This window comes from Cervus canadensis, chromosome 5, assembly GCF_019320065.1.
Source record: "Cervus canadensis isolate Bull #8, Minnesota chromosome 5, ASM1932006v1, whole genome shotgun sequence".
In the NCBI taxonomy this organism is placed as follows: Eukaryota; Metazoa; Chordata; class Mammalia; order Artiodactyla; family Cervidae; genus Cervus; species Cervus canadensis.
The window spans coordinates 3,957,132-3,975,703 of record NC_057390.1 but is presented as its reverse complement, the minus strand read 5'-3'; the positions used below and the strand labels follow the sequence as shown (position 1 = coordinate 3,975,703).

The following is an 18,572-nucleotide window of genomic DNA, read 5'->3' as shown; positions in this document are numbered from 1 at the left end:
TTTTTGCAATACGATCAAATGCTTTTTAAAAACCATATTATAAGAAAAAAGAAATATATGTCAGCAATACTAGGGTCTGGTTTTGTTTTTCCTTTTTCCATTATTCCCATTTTCTTTATGAATGGGTTTTTTTGTGGGGGGTGGGGGGCTGTGCTGCTAGTTCCCCGACCAGGGACTGAAGCTGGGCTGTAGTTCTCTCTCTGACTAGACAGTCACAGTGTCTCCCAGTGTCCAGCCCCAACAGCCCACACCTTGAAAGAACTGCCGGAGGAGACCCCACTCTCCGGCTACCTCTGGCAATCATAGCGCGAGAAAGGCCCCTTCAGCATGGCGCCCGTGCTCTTCAGGTCCACGTTCTCCTCCGCGGCGATGCTGCCCCAGTGGGAGACCTCGATGACGCGGGTCATGCTGGTGATGGGCAGGAATGGGCCGTTGTTCTCAGAAGCACTTTGTTTTGTTTTGTTTTTTTCATTTATTTTTATTAGTTGGAGGCTAATTACTTTACAATATTGTAGTGGTTTTTGTCATACATTGACATGAATCAGCCATGGAGTTACATGTATTCCCCATCCCGATCCCCCCTCCCACCTCCCTCTCCACCCGATCCCTCTGGGTCTTCCCAGTGCACCAGGCCCGCGCACTTGTCTCACGCATCCAACCTGGGCTGGTGATCTGTTTCACCATAGATAATATACATGTCTCCATGCTGTTCTCTCGAAACATCCCACCCTCGCCTTCTCCCACAGAGTCCAAAATTCTGTTCTGTACATCTGTGTCTCTTTTTCTGTTTTGCATATAGGGTTATCATTACCATCTTTCTAAATTCCATATATATGTGTTAGTATGCTGTAATGTTCTTTATCTTTCTGGCTTACTTCACTCTGTATAATGGGCTCCAGTTTCATCCATCTCATTAGAACTGGTTCAAATGAATTCTTTTTAATGGCTGAGTAATATTCCATGGTGTATATGTACCACAGCTTCCTTATCCATTCGTCTGCTGATGGGCATCTAGGTTGCTTTCATGTCCTGGCTATTATAAACAGTGCTGCGATGATGAACATTGGGGTGCACGTGTCTCTTTCAGATCTGGTTTCCTCGGTGTGTATGCCCAGAAGTGGGATTGCTGGGTCATATGGCAGTTCTATTTCCAGTTTTTAAAGAAATCTCCACACTGTCAGAACGCACTTTGAACGTGTCCTGACTGTAGGCGGGGACGTCGCGGAAGGGTCCGTAATCCAGGAGGTCCTCAGGAAGTGTGGGGTTCCCCAATTTGGTGTAGCTCTCTACATTCTGGGAGGCGAGCTTCATAGGCGTGGTCTGTGTCTTGGTTGGGTAGGGAGAGAAGTAATGGCTCCCCTCAAACACCACGAACTGTTTCTCCGACTGGGGGATCTGGGTGGGTGCGGCTGAAGCACGTGGGTATAAACGGCTTCCACGATGACAGACCTTGGCCCCAGGATCAAGAGCCACTGGGAGCTTGACTGTGGAGAATCTCCCGCTTTTACCCTTAATTTTGGTTTCTCTTACTTCCAGATTGTTCTCTTCCTCATCCTCTCCCTTCACCTGCACGCAGAGGTGCTCGAGCCGGGCCTCCAGCTCGGGCTCCAGCGCCAGCAGGAAGGAGGCGGCGCGGGGCGAGGAGCCGCCGCCCGCGCGCGCCAGGACCACCTCGGCCGTCACCTCGGCCAGGTGGCTGCTCAGGTCCCCCGTGCGCTTCACATCCTCGTTGACCAGCGGAGGCGCGTCGGAGGAGGCGCAGCCCGGCGCCGGGGCGCAGGCCGCGAGCAGCAGCGGCAGCCGCGGCAGCGGGCGGGCTGTGGGCGCCTCCATGGCCCGGACCGAGCTGAGCCGCAGGGCGCGCGCCCCGCGTCCGCCACGGCGCCGAATAGTTATCTTTTGGAGCAAATAAAAATAAAGGATTTTACTTAACCTTCATTTATTTATGATACTCTTTTGACCTTTATCATATTCTTTCTGCCTAAAGAACTTCCTTTAGCAATTATGGAAGGGTAGGTTTGCTGGCAATGAATTCCTCAAATTTTCTGTCTGAGAAAGTTTTGAATTTTCATATCATTCATTTTTTAAGGCTATTTTAACTAGGTATAGAGTTTTGTATTGTGAGATTTTTTTTCTCCCAGAACTTTAAAGATATTAATCCACTGTCTTCTGGCTGCATGGTTTCCGACAGGAAGTCTGTCGTGATTCTTACCCTTGTCCCATGTATTCTTGCTTTTTTGACTGCCTTTAAGATTTTCCCTTTGTCTTTGGTTTGCAGCAGTGTGTATATGATACACCTAGGTATGTTTGGTTTTGGTATTTATCTTGTTCTTCTCTAATATTCTTGGATCTATGCTTTTGTATCTGTTGTTAATTTTGGACAGTTCTCAGCCTTGTTTTCCCCCCAAGTTATATCTTCTGTTCATTTTCTCTTTTTTCTCCTGTGAGTCCAATTATGCTTATGTTAGAACTAAATGATCTATTCTTTTGCTTGTTTTCACTTTTTTCCCCCTTTGGTTTCAATTTAGGTAATATCTATTGAATTCTTCAAGTTCATTCCTTATTCAGTTCAATAAGTTCTAATGATGAACCCATCAAAAGTGCTCTTCATCTCTGTTACTGCGGGTTTGTGTGTGTGTGTAAAAAAATTAGCATTTCCATTTAATTCTTTCTCATGGTTTCCATTTCTCTACTGAGATTACCTATTTGGTATTGCATGCTATCTACTTTTTCCTTTAGGCCTTTTGAAATATTAATCACAATGAATGTCTGATCTTCAACTTGTGAGTCTGGTGCTCATGATTGCTTCATCTCTTCAGACTATGTTGTCTCTTGCCTTTTTGGGTGCATATAATTTTTTATTAGAAATTGGAAATGTTGAATAAGACAATAGATATTAAGGTAAGTGTGTTTTTGTTGTGTTTTTTTTTTAATATTCAAAGATAGACCTACCTTTCCTTTGCCTAGGACTTTAGTGTGGTGAGTTGTGTTAATATAGTCAGGAAGTGGGCTGATTTTAAGTTTCTATTTGATTTAGCTTCCTTCATTGCACTAGAGGCTTTAAGTCTTCTAGCTATCTATATTTATGGTGTGGTTACTTTGTCAGTGAGTTTTTCTGAATTTTTGTTCCCCATTTGGTTTTGGGTCTTCCTCTACTACCCAGAGAGAACCTATCTCAAGTAGCTCTTCCTACTGTTGTTGTTGTTCAGTAACCAAGTCATGTCCGACTCTGCAACCCGGTGGACCACAGTACAACAGGCTTCCCTGTCCCTCACCTCCCTGCTGTTCAGTTCAGTTCAGTCCCTCAGTCGTGTCTGACTCTTTGTGACCCCATGGACTGCAGCACGCCAGGCCTCCCTGTCCATCACCAACTCCTGGAGCTTGCTCAAACTCATGTCCATTGAGTCGGTGATGACATCCAACCATCTAATCCTCTGTCGTCCCCGTCTCCTCCTGCCCTCAGTCTTTCCCAGCATCAGGGTCTTTTCCAATGAGTCAGCTGCATCAGGTGGCCAAACTATTGGAGCTTCAGCTTCAACATCAGTCCTTCCAATGAACACCCAGGACTGATCTCCTTTAGGATGGACTGATTGGATCTCCTTGCAGTCCAAGGGACTTTCAAGAGTCTTCTCCAACACCACAGTTCAAAAGCATCAATTCTTCGGCACTCAGCTTTCTTTATAGTCCAACTCTCACATCCATACATGACCACTGGAAAAACCATAGCCTTGACTAGATGGACCTTTGTTGACAAAGTGATGTCTCTGCTTTTTAATGTGCTGTCTAGGTTGGCCATAACTTTCCTTCCAAGGAGTAAACGTCTTTTAATTTCATGGCTACAGTCACCATCTACAGTGATTTTTATTCTGCCATTATTTTTATTGGATGCTTGCTAGCATGTGTGAGGGAAGAGGGTAGATGGCTCATTCTCTGATCTTCTGATTAAGCCTCAGTCTTAGGAAACACTGTCAACCTGGGTCTCAGAGGTAAAACCTTCACAAGTATTCCTGTCCCTCCTTCATGGGTAGAGGTTTTGTTTTTCTGTTCTTTCCTAGTTGAAGCATGTTTCCACTAGTGAACTTAGGGTACAGGTTTTGTCACACTTCCCTCTGCATGTTAAGGCTTTTCCCTAGAACTAGGGAACTAGGAACTTCCCTAGAGAACTAGGGAAGATGCAGGATGTGAGTCTGCCAAGTGTGTCAGTGGCTAATGGTCCCCTCGCTCAGCTAGTAATACAGGAAAGTTTTCTCAGAAATCTCTCCTAATCCTGTCTGTCGTCACCTGGTAGAATTCCCAGGAGGAAATACTGCAACTCTCTTATATTAGCCTCCTCTCAGCTGTTAGCAATTTGTTAGAAATTTCTAGCTGAACCATCATATTGACCTATACAGTGTTCAGTAGCTTCTGTTCTAGATAAACAAATGCTTGGGTCCTGTTTCTCCCAGCAAACATCTGTCTCCAGATTTCAGGTAAATTGTTTGTCTTGCAACCTCAGTTCTCTAGTGGCTCCAAGATAAGTCATTAATTTGTAGTCTACTGTGGTATTTGCTTATTGTGAATGCAGTAACAACTCTATTTCAAGCTGTCTACATCTCTGAGCTGAAACTGGAAGCCTACTTTGGCATTTTAATTAACACAATACCCTGGGAAGAAAACAAACAAATCTGATTTGTGTTTCCTGTTGCTTTCATGAATCAAAAGCCAGAAACTGGCGGGGGAGGAGGGGAGTTCTGTCAGAGTAAAAGCACCTCCAGGGCTTCCCTGCTGGCTGAGTGGTAAAGAATCCTCCTGCCAATGCAGGTTCAGTCCCTGGGTCAGGAAGATCCCCTGGAGAAGGAAAGGGCAACCACTCCAGTATTCTTGCCTGGGAAATCCCACGGACAGAAGAGCCTGGCCAGCAACAGTCCATGGGGTCACAAAGAGTCAGACACGACTTACTCACTAAACAACAACAAAGGCACCCCAACATAGAGGTAATGCCTCCAAGATTGTTACTTTTCCATCTATAGCTTCATTGTGACTTCAGATCATGGTGTAGTGAATTGTTTTATCCCAGTAAACAAGTGTCAGTCTGTAAGTTGTGAATACTGGAGGCTGTTTTCAGCCACTTGTAAACATTCCTATGCTATGTCCTTAGTCTACTGGGCTCTAACAGTATTTATGATTTGGTTGCTGGACAGTAGTGTCTTATTTACAATCCCTATTTTCTGTAATTTCTCTCACTTGTCCTTCCTTTGATTTAAAAAGACTTTTTATAAGATTGTGATGAAGAATGAATCAAAACCTGATTTTCTAAAGACCTTCTGGAAAACTGGGCTTTTTGTTGGGAAAAAAAATAAGCAAACAGCCAACCAGACTCCTGTTTCTATATCTTCTCCTGGCTTCCATGGTAAGTAATCCATTTTCAAGGTCACATGCATTGTGATTAGAGACAATGTAATTTAGGGATAAAAAGAAGATTTTTGCTGTTTCTTTTCCCATTAACAAGACACCATTCCTCTTGATCATCCCCTTGTTTATACTCCTCCCCAATCCTTGCCCAACTGCTCTTAAGTTTCAATGCGACTTACAATACCCTTGTTATAATGTTTGCATTCACTTTGTAAATTAATTATATCTTTGGTGATCCATGAGAAGTTGAGTCTAAAAATTGCATTTATAACATTTTAACTATGTATTAATCAATGTCAATCACTATAGAACCAAGTAGTATGATTGGAGAAATAAATATAATCCTCTGGGACTAAATCCATCTCCGCAATGTTCCCAGAATCAAAGCCATGTGAATTTTTTTTTTGGTTATACTCCAACAAATACTCAAAATCCTACTGTTATTTAGTTTGCAGTCTTATCCTGAAAATCCTATCATTAATCTTCAAGAAGTCTTGTTCCCTGCTCCTTTTTCAGATTAACCTATTCTAGTTTCATGGGGAAAATGTCACACAGAGTTCCAAGGTTTATATTTCTTTCTTTTTTAAATTAATTTTTATTGAAGTATAGTTGATGTACAGTATTATATAAACTATACTTCAATAAAAAGTTAATTAAAAAAAAGAAAGAAAGAAATATAAGTCTCAGAACTCTGTGTGACATTTTCCCCATGAAACTGTAACAGGTATACAGTATAATGATTCACAATTTTTAAAGGTTATACTTGATAATATAAAATTTATATTTTAAAGGCAAGACAAGAAAAAAATTGAACATTGAATTCTCTCCCCACAGTGTGCAGAGTGTATCTGCATTATATGTTAACCAGAGCTCCCCAAAGATGGGCGTGCCTGTTCAACCATAAAGACAAGTTTTTGTTTTCTTTCTTCTGAGGCTAGAAATGTAACTTCTAAAATGGCCTTCTTTCCCAACTCTGTAGGGGTTCATGGTGACTTGCTACTCACTTTATATGTGTTTACCTGGATTATGTATTGTCCGTGACCTTTATGTAAAATATCAGTATGTCATACTGATATACAACTAAGCCTTTGACTTCTAACAGGCAGGAACAGTGCTCAGGACTGTCTGAGAATCTGCTTTCCAGATTGTAATCCTCAGTTTGGCTCAAATTGAATTCTCTTTTTTCTTCTTAACTTGATAGTAATTGAGTTTTCATTGACATACTTTATGTGCATGCGTGCTATATCACTTCTGTTGTGTCTAACTCTTTTATGACCCTATGGACCGTAGCCCACCAGGCTCCTCTGTCCATGGGATTCTCCAGGCAAGAATACTAGAATGGGTTGCCATGCCCTCCTCCCGGGGATCTTTCCAACCCAGGGATCGAACCCACATCTCTTACATCTCCTGCATTGGCAGATGGGTTATTTACCACTAATGCTACCTGGGAAGCCCATATTCTATTTATGGTGGTGGTTTAATCACTCAGTCGTGTCCAACTCTTGCTTCCCCATGGACTGTAGCCCACCAGGCTCCTCTGTCCATGGAATTTCCCAGGCAAGAATATTGGAGTGGGTTGCCATTTCCTTCTCCAGGGGATCTTCCTAACCCAGGAATCGAACTTGAGTCTCTGCATTGCAGGCGGATTCTTTACCTACTGAACGGTTATTATAAAAGATTGGCTAGATTCCCCATGTTGTACAATGTATCCTTGTAGCTTATTTTATACATGGTAGTTTGTAGTTTGTTCTCTGTATATGTGAGTCTGCTTCTTTTTTGTTATATTCTTTGGTTTCTTGTACTTTTTAGATTCCACATTTAAGTGATATAATACAATATTTGTCTTTTTCTGACTTATTTCACTTAGGACAATACCTCCAAGTCCATCCATGATGCTACAAAGGGGAAATTTTCCTTCTTCTTTCATGACTTGAGTAGTAGTCCATCATATATCTATATCTGTATCTATATCTCTCACATGTTTTGTATGCATTCATCTTTTGATAGTTACTCAGGTTGCTTCCATATCCTGGCTATTATAAATAATGTTGCCATGAATGTTGAGATGCATGTATCGGTGTTTTTATTTTCTTCAGATATATACTCAGGAGTGGAACTGCTGTATCATATTGCAGTTCTATTTTTAGTTATTTTGCACAGTGACTGCACCAATTTACATTCCCACCAACAGCGCACAAGGGTTCCCTTTTCTCCACACCTTCACCAACATTTGTTATTTGTATCCTTTCTGATGAAAGTCGTTCCAACAGGTGTGAGGTGATATTCTAATTTTGATTTTCGTTTCCCTGATGACTAGTGATGTTGATCACCTTTTCATGTGTCTTTTGGCCATCTGCATTTACTCTTTGGAAGAGTGTCTGATCAGTTTTTCTGCCCATTTCTTAACTGGGTTCTTTGCTTTTTGATGTTGAGTTGTATGATGTGTTTGTATATGTTGGGTATTAACCTCTTATTGGTCATATCATTAGAATATTTTCTCCCATTCAGTAACTTGTCTTTTTGTTTTGTTGATGGTTTTCTTTGCTGTGCAAAAGGTTTTAAGTTTAATTAGATCTCATTTGTTTACTTCCTATTGTATTTAAACTTCAGGAGACAGATAAAAAAATATTGCTACGATATATATCAAAGAGTGTTCTGCCTGTTTTCCTTTAGGAGTTTTATGGTTTCTGGTCTTACATTTAGGTCTTTAATTCATTTTGAGTTTATATTTGTATGAAAAAATATACATTAGAGAGTGTTCTAATTTCATTCTTTTACATGTAGCTGTCCAATTTTCCCAGCACCACTTATTGATAAGACTGTCTTTTCTCCACTGTGTATTCTCTCCTCCTTTGTGAGGTTAATTGACCATAAGTGCTTGGATTTATTGCAGGTTCTCTACTCTATTCCATTGATCTACGTTGAGACTTCCATTTCTTGAATTCTCTCTCCTTCCCCTGGGATCCATCCCCAGGTTCCTCATCTTGGTCCCCTTCTTTGAAGCTGTTGGTTTTCCTCAAGGCTATCTTGGTTGCCCATTGTATTTACGGATGAAAACCAGACTGGTTGATCTAGGAGGATGTGCACTGTGGATACCTCTGTACATGCAGAACCCTTTCCTCCCCAGACTCTCCTTCCAGAACAGGAAGACCGAGTCCCTGGAGATTCAAACTGATAGGTTCAATTTTAGGACGCACGGTCAGGAAGCAGATGCTTGGTCCCTCCCACCTGCACAAAGTCCTACATGAGGAGGACTTTCCTCAGGAGTGGGGTGCCAACATCCACACTGGGGCCTAACCCTAACCCACCCACCCCCACCACGTCATTCTCAGGGCAGCTCTGCTGACTTAGCAGGAATAATATCCGGAGTTGCAACTGTGAGGGGACTGCCCAGAGGGGCTGTCGTTCTTCAGAGACTTTTATAGAACTTACTTCTTGGAAGGAAAGCCAGACAGAGTATTAAAAAGCAGAGACATCACCTTGCTGAAAATGGTCCGTCTAGTCAAAGCTGTGGTTTTTCCCGTGGTCACGTATGGATGTGAGAGTTGGACCATTAAGAAGGTTGAGCGCCGAAGAATTGATGTTTTCAAACTGTGGTGCCAGAGAAGACTCTTGAGAGAGTCCCTTGGACTGCAAGGAGATCAAACCAGTCAGTCCTAAAGGAAATCAGTCCTGAATATTCATTGGAAGGACCGATGCTGAAGCTGAAGCTCCAGTACTTTGGCCACCTGATGTGAAGAGTCGACTCATTAGAAAAGACCCTGATGCTGGGAAAGAGTGAAGGCAAAAGAAGGGGGTGGCCAAGGATGAGATGGTTGGATGTCATCACGGACTCAATGGACATGAGTTTGAGCAAACTGGGAGATACTGAGGGACAATGAAGCCTGATGTGCTCCAGTCCATGGGGTCACGAAGACTTGGACATGACAGTGACTGCACAAACAATAGAACCAGTTTAATTTCAGCCCCTCTTTTCACCAGTGTGGATTGTGTCTGTGAAATTGAAACTTCAGCATCTTTGGGAGCAAAGATGAGCGCTCTGTTTCCAGGCCATTTTCTCTGATGCATCTTTTGAGCTGTGGCCCACTCTGCTGTGGGTAACTTAATAGTGTCAGCACATGTCCTCTCCACCTTCCAGAAGTATATCAAAATTTAATCTGCCACTGGGTACCACTCTCAGCTCTCTCGTGGAATTACTCCATTTTCAACTCCATTTCATAGCATTCTCAGTGGAACTGTGGGAAGGAGGCAACCCAGAAACCCTGAAGCCAGAAAGTACATCTGTCCACAGGATGAAATACACAAGGTCAATTTACCTTTGGCAAAATTTTAAACCAAATAATTCCTACAAATAGACAATATGGATAATCTCATAAAACAGAAATAGTTTTCCATTGGTTGAATAGAAGAAATAGTACTTCTTTTTTTATATAATTTTCTTTATTTATTTTTGGCTGTGCTGGGTCTTCATTGCTACATGAGCTTTTCTCTAGTTGCAGCAAGCGGGGACTACTCCTACTTGCAGTGTGCAGGCTTCCTCTTATTGCAGAACATAGGCTCTAGGAATGTGGGCATCAGCAGTTGTGGCTCTCAGACTCCAGAGCATGGGCTCAGGAGTTGTGGTGCAAGGGGCTAGGTTGCTCCGCAGCACGTGGGATCTTCCCAGATCAAGGAGAGAAGCCATGTCTTCTGCATTAGCAGGTGGGTTCTTTACCACTGAGCCAACCAGGGAAGCTCCAGAATAGTACTTCTAAAAAAGAGATTTGCTAATTTGGAGAGGTCTCCAAGACAGAATTTTAACCCAGGTTAAAGAGTAAGCGATTCTTCATTTTCTAGGGGTGTTTGAAAGACTGTTATTCATTCGTTAGGTAGAACTGGTTTTTCCTCCCTCCCCTGTCTGTGGATATTATTGATCATTTTATGAGCCCAGAAAGCTGAAACTGAAGTCAACAGTTTCAGTGGCACTGAGTAAGTGTCCCCCTAAAGGTGCTGAATGGGTTAATCCCTGCACCTTCTGAGTTGGAGAAAACTAGGCTCAAGGGGCTGAACAGGATGCACAAAAATATAAGATGTGAGTCACTGGTTCCGGGAACTTTATGTTCTCAATGAAAATCCATCTGAGCAGCCACCTCTAATGAAGCATCTTTAGATGAATTGGATCCCTTCATAAATCCAAAGGGTAAATTAAATAAATGAACTATGTGAGGCCAGTTGATTTGTTGTTCACTTTCCTTCTGGAAAGGCTCGACTACAGATTTATTACTGCATTTCTGAAGTCCCTTGATTTAGTGCTGACGTCTTCTGGAGCTTTTGATATCTGCTGCAATGATTGAGACCTTGGAAGGTATGCAAATGTGTTTTCCACAATATTTATTTATGTCCCCTGCCCCAAAAGCACAAACACATTGCTGAGAATGTTACTTAAAAGAAAGAAACCAAAGTTGGTTTTTTTTCCCCTATAATGTACCACTTGGACTGCAAGAAGATGAAACCACTCAATCCTAAAGGAAAGCCCTCAATATTCATTGCAAGGACTTATCCAATACTTTGGATACCTGATATGAAGAGCTGACTCATTGGAAAAGACTGGGAAAGATTGCGGGCAGGAGGAGAAGGGGACGACAGAGGATGAGATGGTTGGATGGCATCACCGACTCAATGGACACGAGTTTGAGCAAACTCTGGGAGATAGTGAAGGACAGAGGAGCCTGGCGTGCCGCAGTCCATGGGGTTGCAGAGTCAGACACAACTTAGTGACTGAACAACAGTAACAAGGCACCGCTTTAAGAGCAGCTGCGAGCCCTCCCTGCTTGGCTTGCCCTTTTAGTACTTTTGGGGCTGGTGTCATGAAAGGCAGGGACACCGGGCTGGGACACTGGTTTCAAAACTTCCAAAGGATGTGTGTGTTCACTGGTTTGCATTTCATAATAGTGTAAAGTGGACACAGTCTAACTTATTTCAGCCCCTTTGAGGGAGAAAAGAACACCATGGCCTCCGGGAAGAGTGGATGTTATGTGTCAGTTTGATTGGATCACGCAATGCCTGGTTAAATGTTATTTCTGGGCGTGTCTATGAAGATGTTTCCAGAAGAGGTTCACGTCTGATTTGAATAGCTGACCCCTATTTGGTTTGGGGAACGTGACAAGTTCTGTTCTGCTCTGCACTTAGCACAGTCCTGTACTGTAAATCTGGAATAAAGGGGCGTTCTTTCCTGTCACCATGGTTGTGACTCTCCCGAGGGGATCCCTGAGTTACTCCAGAAGGCCTCGTGTGTGTGCATGCGTGCTAAGTCTCTCAGTCGTGTCTGACTCTTTGTGACCCCCTGGACTGCAGCCAGTCAGACTCCTCTGTCCATGGAATTCTCCAGGCAAGAACACTGGAGTGGGTTGCCATGCCCTCCTCCAGGGGATCTTCCCAACCCAGGGATCAAACCTATGTCTCTTAAGTCTTCTCATTGGCACACAGGTTCTTTACCACTAGCGCCACCTGGGAAGCCCAGAAGGCCTCGTACCAACATCTAAATCCCAAGGTCACTTCCTCGTCTCCCTGCCCAAGCAGTTCACAGTCACTCCCGTGAAGGGGCGCTTCAGCGCTTTGCTGTATGCAACCAAGCCATAAATGGATGCACGATATAAAAATACTACTAAATTAGAGCCTGTGCTCCAAAGACAATCCCAGGAGAGAGTTGGCAAGCGCGGGGCCATAGCAGCTGTGTTTTACCCAGGGTGGGGCTGGGGACGGTCTCACCGAGGGGTCAGGCTTTTGGGACATGTTTGAAATTGGGCTGGAGAAAAGGAGGCTGCCATCGAGGAAACAAGCAGGTACATTTCCTGGCATCCCTGGGAGCCTGGCATCTCTGAATGCCCTCATGCCTCCTGAGTACACAGTTCTTAGCATCCAGGAGAGACTGGCAAGACTCCAGGACCAGACGTTTCCAACACCAGCAACACTGGGATTTTCATCCTTTGGGGCTGGTTCCCATGCCTTGGGAAGCTGATTTCATAACGTCTTCTTTTTACTGATCATCCACCAGGAGCCGGGCGCTGGTACACACGGGGTGGGGAGGGGGATACTCAGGGAGGGGTCGGGTCCTGTGGCCTCTGGTGTGGTGACTCAGCGTGACAACTGCTGTGAGGGACAGGGGACCCCTCAGGGCAGACAGGAGGGGCTCACGGGGGCAGAAGAAATGACGCCAGGCCCCACGTGAGCTGAGGGGAGGAGGGGCACTGTGCAGAGAAAATTCACTAGTTGAGCTTATTCTCAAATCCATGAAAAATTCCTGAAAAGTATTTTTTTTTTTAATGTTTATTTACTTATTTTTGGCTGTACTGGGTCTCTGTAGCCACATGCGGGCTTTCTTAGTTGCAGCAAGCGGGGCTGCGTTCGCCGCAGTGCACGGGCTCCTCACTGCAGAGGCCTTTCTTGCTGCAGGGCACAGGCTCTGGGCACACAGGCTCAGTAGGTGTGGCGCACGGGCTTTGTTGCTCCACGGCATGAGGGATCTTCCCAGACCAGGGGTCCAACCCATGTCCCCTGCATGGGCAGGTGGACTCTTACTAATCCCTAGACCACCAGGGGGCTTCCCAGGCGGCACTAGTGGTAAAGATCCCACCTGCCCATGCAGGAGACGTAAGAGACGCAGGTTCGATTCCTGGGTAGGGAAGATCCCCTGGAGGAGGGACTGGCAACCCACTCTAGTATTCTTGCCTGGAGAATCCCAAAGACAGAGGAGCCTGGCGGGCTACAGTCCATAAGGAGGCAGAGAGTCAGACGCAACAAGAGCCGGACACCACGGAAACCACATTTACAGTTACATTTGGACCACCAGGAAAGCCCACTGAAAAGCTTTTGTTTTAATCTATATGACATGACCACCATCCACATGCTGACAGCTTGGTCCCTGCATCCCAGGCCACTGCTCTGGCCCCATCAACCTCCTCAGCATCTCCGGACTCCCAGTAAACACCTGCAGCTCTAGACCACATCCCTGCACAGATCTGCTCTTCCTGCCATCGTCCCTGAAATACTGTGATATAGTAAGAAATATGTGTATTTGGTCTTTGTACTGTTTCTGGCACAAGAGCTGCTAAAACCCTTGCAAGTTCCCAGTGGGGTGAGAGGAGCAGCTATCATCATTCAGCACAAGCCCCACCTCAAAGTTCGTGCTAATAAAGTGACTCTTGGAGGTTTGGGGCTGGTTGCCAGAGGAATGAACCTTAAGATTCAAGACTGGAGCTTTCAGGACTTCCCTAGTGGTCCAGTGGTTAAGACGCCACAATTCCAATGCAGGGAGCGGGGCGGCTCAAGTTCAATCCCTGGTCGAGTCAGGGAACTAATATGCTGCCTGGGATGCAGCCAAAAAAAGAGAGAGAGAGATTGGAGCTTTCAACCTCATCCCTACACTGCACGGGAGAGGAGGGGGTGGAGGTCACATTCAGTCACTGACAGTCAGTGATTTAATCAAACATGGAACGTCCACAAAACCCGAACAACAGGTTTTGGAGGCTGTCAGGTTGGTGAACACACCAAGGGAAGGGCGGGGTTCAAGAGAAGGCAGGAGAGATCTGTGTGCCCCCTCCCATGCCTCCCCTCACCACTCTACATACCCCCGCTCCAGGAATCTCTTCCAGCTGGTTGTGAGTTGCGTCCTTTATAGGAAACTGGCAAACACGTGGAAACGGTTTTCCTGAGATCTGCGAGTCTGTTGGCCCTGAGGAGGCCGTCGTGGGAGCCCCTGATTGACGGCTAGTACGTGGAAGCGCAGCAGGCCTGTGACTGGTAACTGGAGTCTAATTGGAGGCAGTCTTGTGGAGTTGAGCCCTGAGCTTGAGGGCTGTGACTCTACCTCCAGAGAGATAGTGATGGGATTGAAGTGAATTCTAGGATACCCAGACTGTGTCCAGAAAGTCAGAGCATAGATTGCGTGCTACATGCTTAGTTGCTCAGCTGTGTCCAAGTCTTTGCAACCCCATGGACTGTAGCCCACCAGGCTCCTCTGTCCACGGGATTCTCCTGGACAGATTCTGGAGCAGGCTCCCATTTCCTTCTACAGGGAATCTTCCCAGCCCAGGAGCCCCTATCTCCTGTACCGGCAGGCAGATTCTGTATCACTGAGCCACCGGGAAGTTGTGTCCACAGGGTGAGAATAACACAGATGACATGCTTCTGTGCATCTCTTCCATCTCTGCGTTAAGAGATAGCAAGTTGGGAGCTTGAAATTGGCCGTGATGGGAGTATTGACACCGCAGAAATCAGGGACCTCTACACATCAGAGCTTTCAATAGCCCCAGAGAGCCAGTTGTTAGACATCTTCCAGCACACCACTGGAGGACTGAGAATAGCACACTGTGGAGAAAGAGGGTGATGCAGTCGTCTTGGCAGACAGAAAGGAGAAAAGACAGCAGGCTCAGGTGGATTTGTGGGCTTCCTCGTGAGACAATGAGGCCTTTTTTTCCTGTCGACTTCCACTTTTCTCTGAAGTCAGCTGCTTGCATGATGAAGCCAAACAGGACAGAAGCCTAGCGCCGTGGATCCAAACCAGCTCGGCTTAGAAACCAAAGTGCCGGGAGGTGCACAGCAGAGCAAGTGGATGCAAGGCCCGCGGGGATGGATAAATAGGAGCAGCTGAGAAGAGCAAGTGGATGCAAGGCCCGCGGGGATGGATAAATAGGAGCAGCTGAGAAGGCAGGGGAGGACACGTACCGCCTGGGCAGGGCGGGAAGGTGCGGAGATGGATTTGCACACGAGCGTTCAGAGCACTGCATTTTGAAAGGATTTGATGCGCAGGCCCTGAGCTGCACACAGTGGCGATGGAGATGGGCTTGTTGTCCTGCAGTCTGGTGAGGAAGACAAGCACCTCGGGAAGAAACATAATTACAGCATTGCGGTGAGCAATTTGGTGAGCTTTTGGGCGCCACGGACTGGTTTCATGGAAGACAATTTTTCCACGGGGTGGTGGCAATTGGGGGTGGTGGTGAGTGGTTTAGGTGGTAATTCGAGGAGTGATGGAAAGGGACTAACAGGCCACAGACCAGGGGGTGGGGACCCTGGCTCTAGAGGAAATAAAAGGAAATGCTGATGCCAGGTCATGTGGGGTTTACTTTCCATGGGGTGATGGTCGTCAACAGAACTGGAAGCCCCTTGTATGGTGCTTTTGTTTTGTTACCAAACTGGATTCTTGGACTCTTTGTGTTAGTTGCTCAGTGGCATCCAACTCTTTCGGGACCCCATCTTCACGACCCAGATAATCACGATGGTGTGATCACTCACCTAGAGCCAGACATCCTGGAATGTGAAGTCAAGTGGGCCTTAGGAAGCATCACTATGAACAAAGCTTGTAGAGGTGATGGAATTCCAGTTGAGCTATTTCAAATCCTGAAAGATGATGCTGTGAAAGTGCTGCACTCAATATGCCAGCAAATTTGGAAAACTCAGCAGTGGCCACAGGACTGGAAAAGGTCAGTTTTCATTCCAATCCCAAAGAATGCTCAAACTATTGCACAATTGCACTCATCTCACCTGCTAGTAAAGTAATGCTTAAAATTCTCCAAGCCAGGCTTCAGCAATATGTGAACCATAAACTTCCAGACGTTCAATCTGGTTTTAGAAAAGGCAGAGGAACCAGAGATCAAATTGCCAACATCTGAAAAAAAAAAAAAAAAGCAAGAGAGTTCCAGAAAAACATCTATTTCTGCTTTATTGACTATGCCAAAGCCTTTGACTGTGTGGATCACAATAAACTGTGGAAAATTCTGAAAGAGATGGGAATACCAGACCACCTTACCTGCCTCTGGAGAAACCTGTATGCAGGTCAGGAAGCAACAGTTAGAACTGGACATGGAACAACAGACTGATTCCAAACAGGAAAAGGAGTACATCAAGGCTGTATATTGTCACCCTGCTTATTTAGCTTATATGCAGAGTACATCATGAGAAACGCTGGGCTGGAGGAAGCACAAGCTGGAATCAAGATTGCCGGGAGAAATTTCAACAACCTCAGATATGTAGATGACACCACCCATATGGCAGAAAGTGAAGAAGAACTAAAGAGCCTCTCGATGAAGGTGAAAGAGGAGAGTGAAAAAGTTGGCTTAAAGCTCAGCATTCAGAAAACTGAGATCATGGCATCTGGTCCCATCACTTCATGGCAGATAGATGGGGAAACAGTGGAAACAGTGGCTGACTTTATTTTTGGGGGCTCCAAAATCACTGCAGATGGTGATTGCAGGAACCAAATTAAAAGATGCTTACTCCTTGGAAGGAAAGTTATGACCAAACTAGACAGCATATTAAAAAGCAGAGAGATTACTTTGCCAACAAAGGTCCGTCTAGTCAAGGCTACAGTTTTTCCAGTGGTCATGTATGGATGCGAGAGTTGGACTATAAAGAAAGCTGAGTGCCGAAGAATTGATGCTTTGAACTGTGGTGTTGGAGAAGACTCTTGAGAGTCCCTTGGACTGCAAGGAGATCCAACCAGTCCATCCTGAAGGAGATCAGTCTTGGGTGTTCATTGGAAGGACTGATGTTGAGGCTGAAACTCTAATAGTTTGGCCACCTGATGCAAAGAGCTGACTCATTGGAAAAGACCCTGATGCTGGGAAAGATTGAGGGCAGGAGAAGGGGACAACGGAGCATGAGATGGTTGGATGGCATCACCAACTCGATGGAAATGGGTTTGGGTGGACTCCGGGAGTTGGTGATGGACAGGGAGGCCTGGCATGGGGTCGCAAAGAGTCAGACACGACTGAGTGACTGAACTCAACTGAGCTGAAGACTGTAAGCTGCCAGGCTCCTCTGTCCATGGGGATTCTCCAGGCAAGAATACTGGAGCAGGTTGCTATTCTCTTCTCCAGGGGATCTTCCCACCCAAGGGATTGAACCCAGGTCTCCCACATTGCCTTAGACTCTTTAATCAATAGAAATTGATAAGTGGGCCCCTAGAGGAATTCAGGCAAGGCTTTTTTGAGGCTCAGGGCTACAGCACAAGTAGCAAAACAAGTAACAGGTGCCCTTGCTTGCTCCCTGAGTGGGGGTGGGCTAGTCCCTTAAATGGGGTGAGGGTGGCTGTGGCTCAGTGGGTCCAGCTGGAGGGGAGGCTGAGATGGTCTGCCCGCCCCCTTGGCGGTGCTGAGTGCAGGGGGGCATGCCAGGATCCTGCTTTAGCTCAGAGTTGGCAGTTAGTTTGTGGCCTTTTATCTTATGGTTCATAACTGACTGTGCTAAGTTATTTTTAGTTCCTTGTAGTTTCTTTGTATTCTGTTGCTCAAGGAAATGAGTGTTTGTCCAGGTGCAAGCATTTCAATTAGGGCTTCTCTGGTGGCTCAGCATTAAAGAATCCACCTGCTAATGCCAGAGATGTGGATTTGATCCCTGGGTTGGGAAGATCCTCTGAAGAAGGAAATGGCAACCCACTCCAGTGTTCTTGTCTGGGAAATCCCACGGACAGAGAAGCCTGGCAGGCTACAGTGCATGGGTTTGCAAAGAGTCAGACATGACTGAGCGACTGATAACTTCATTTCAGAGAAAACAGCAGCAGGGCCAAGAGGCTGCCAGCATCATCAGCACTAGAGCCTCCAAGTAGGAAAGGCCGGGCAGTTGACCCCGTGGACTGCAGCCGCCAGGCTCCTCTGTCCATGGGATTTCCCAGGCAAGAATACTGGAGTGGGTTGCTGTTTCCTTCTCCAGGGGATCTTCCTGACCCAGGAATCAAACCGGGGTCTCCTGCATTGCAGGCAGATTCTTTACCACTGAGTCCCAGGGAAGCCCCAAGCAGTAAAAGTATTTGCATTTTACCTTTTTTTTCTAAATGGATTTTTTTTTTAAATTGTACAACTTTTAAAAGAACATTTGGCTGCGTTGGGTCTTAGTTGCAGAATCTCCTGATGCATGGACTCTCTAGGTGCGGCAAGAAGGCACAGTGGGTCTGTGGAACGTGGGATCTCAGTTATCCAACCAGGGATCAGTCCTGCATCTCCTGCATTGCAGAGTGGATTCTTAACCACTGGACCCCCAGGGAAGTCCCTGGAATTGTTTTAAAAGAGGGGAAGGGCAGGAAGATGGGTGAGGACCACACACGGAAGGCATCTCCTTGATTTTGGTGAGACTAGCCCAGCCGGTGTCAAGTCACAGCTGCCCAGTGGACACCTGCTGAAAGGATAAATCCAGACCTGCAGGTCACACAT

The 18,572-nt window shown here is 45.6% G+C and overlaps 1 protein-coding gene across 1 annotated transcript in view; it reads right to left on the bottom strand.

Annotated features, from left to right (window-relative positions):
• Positions 1-287: 287 nt before the first annotated feature.
• The window catches only part of LOC122441313 (dolichyl-diphosphooligosaccharide--protein glycosyltransferase subunit 1-like), a 28,029-nt gene continuing 9,744 nt past the window's right edge, over positions 288-18,572 (bottom strand). Inside the window, exons 4-5 of the mRNA XM_043467695.1 lie at positions 1,196-1,896; positions 288-408 (exon numbers count right to left, since the gene is read on the bottom strand). Coding sequence (XP_043323630.1) covers positions 288-408; positions 1,196-1,896 — 822 coding nt within the window. The remainder of the gene's footprint in view (positions 409-1,195; positions 1,897-18,572) is intronic.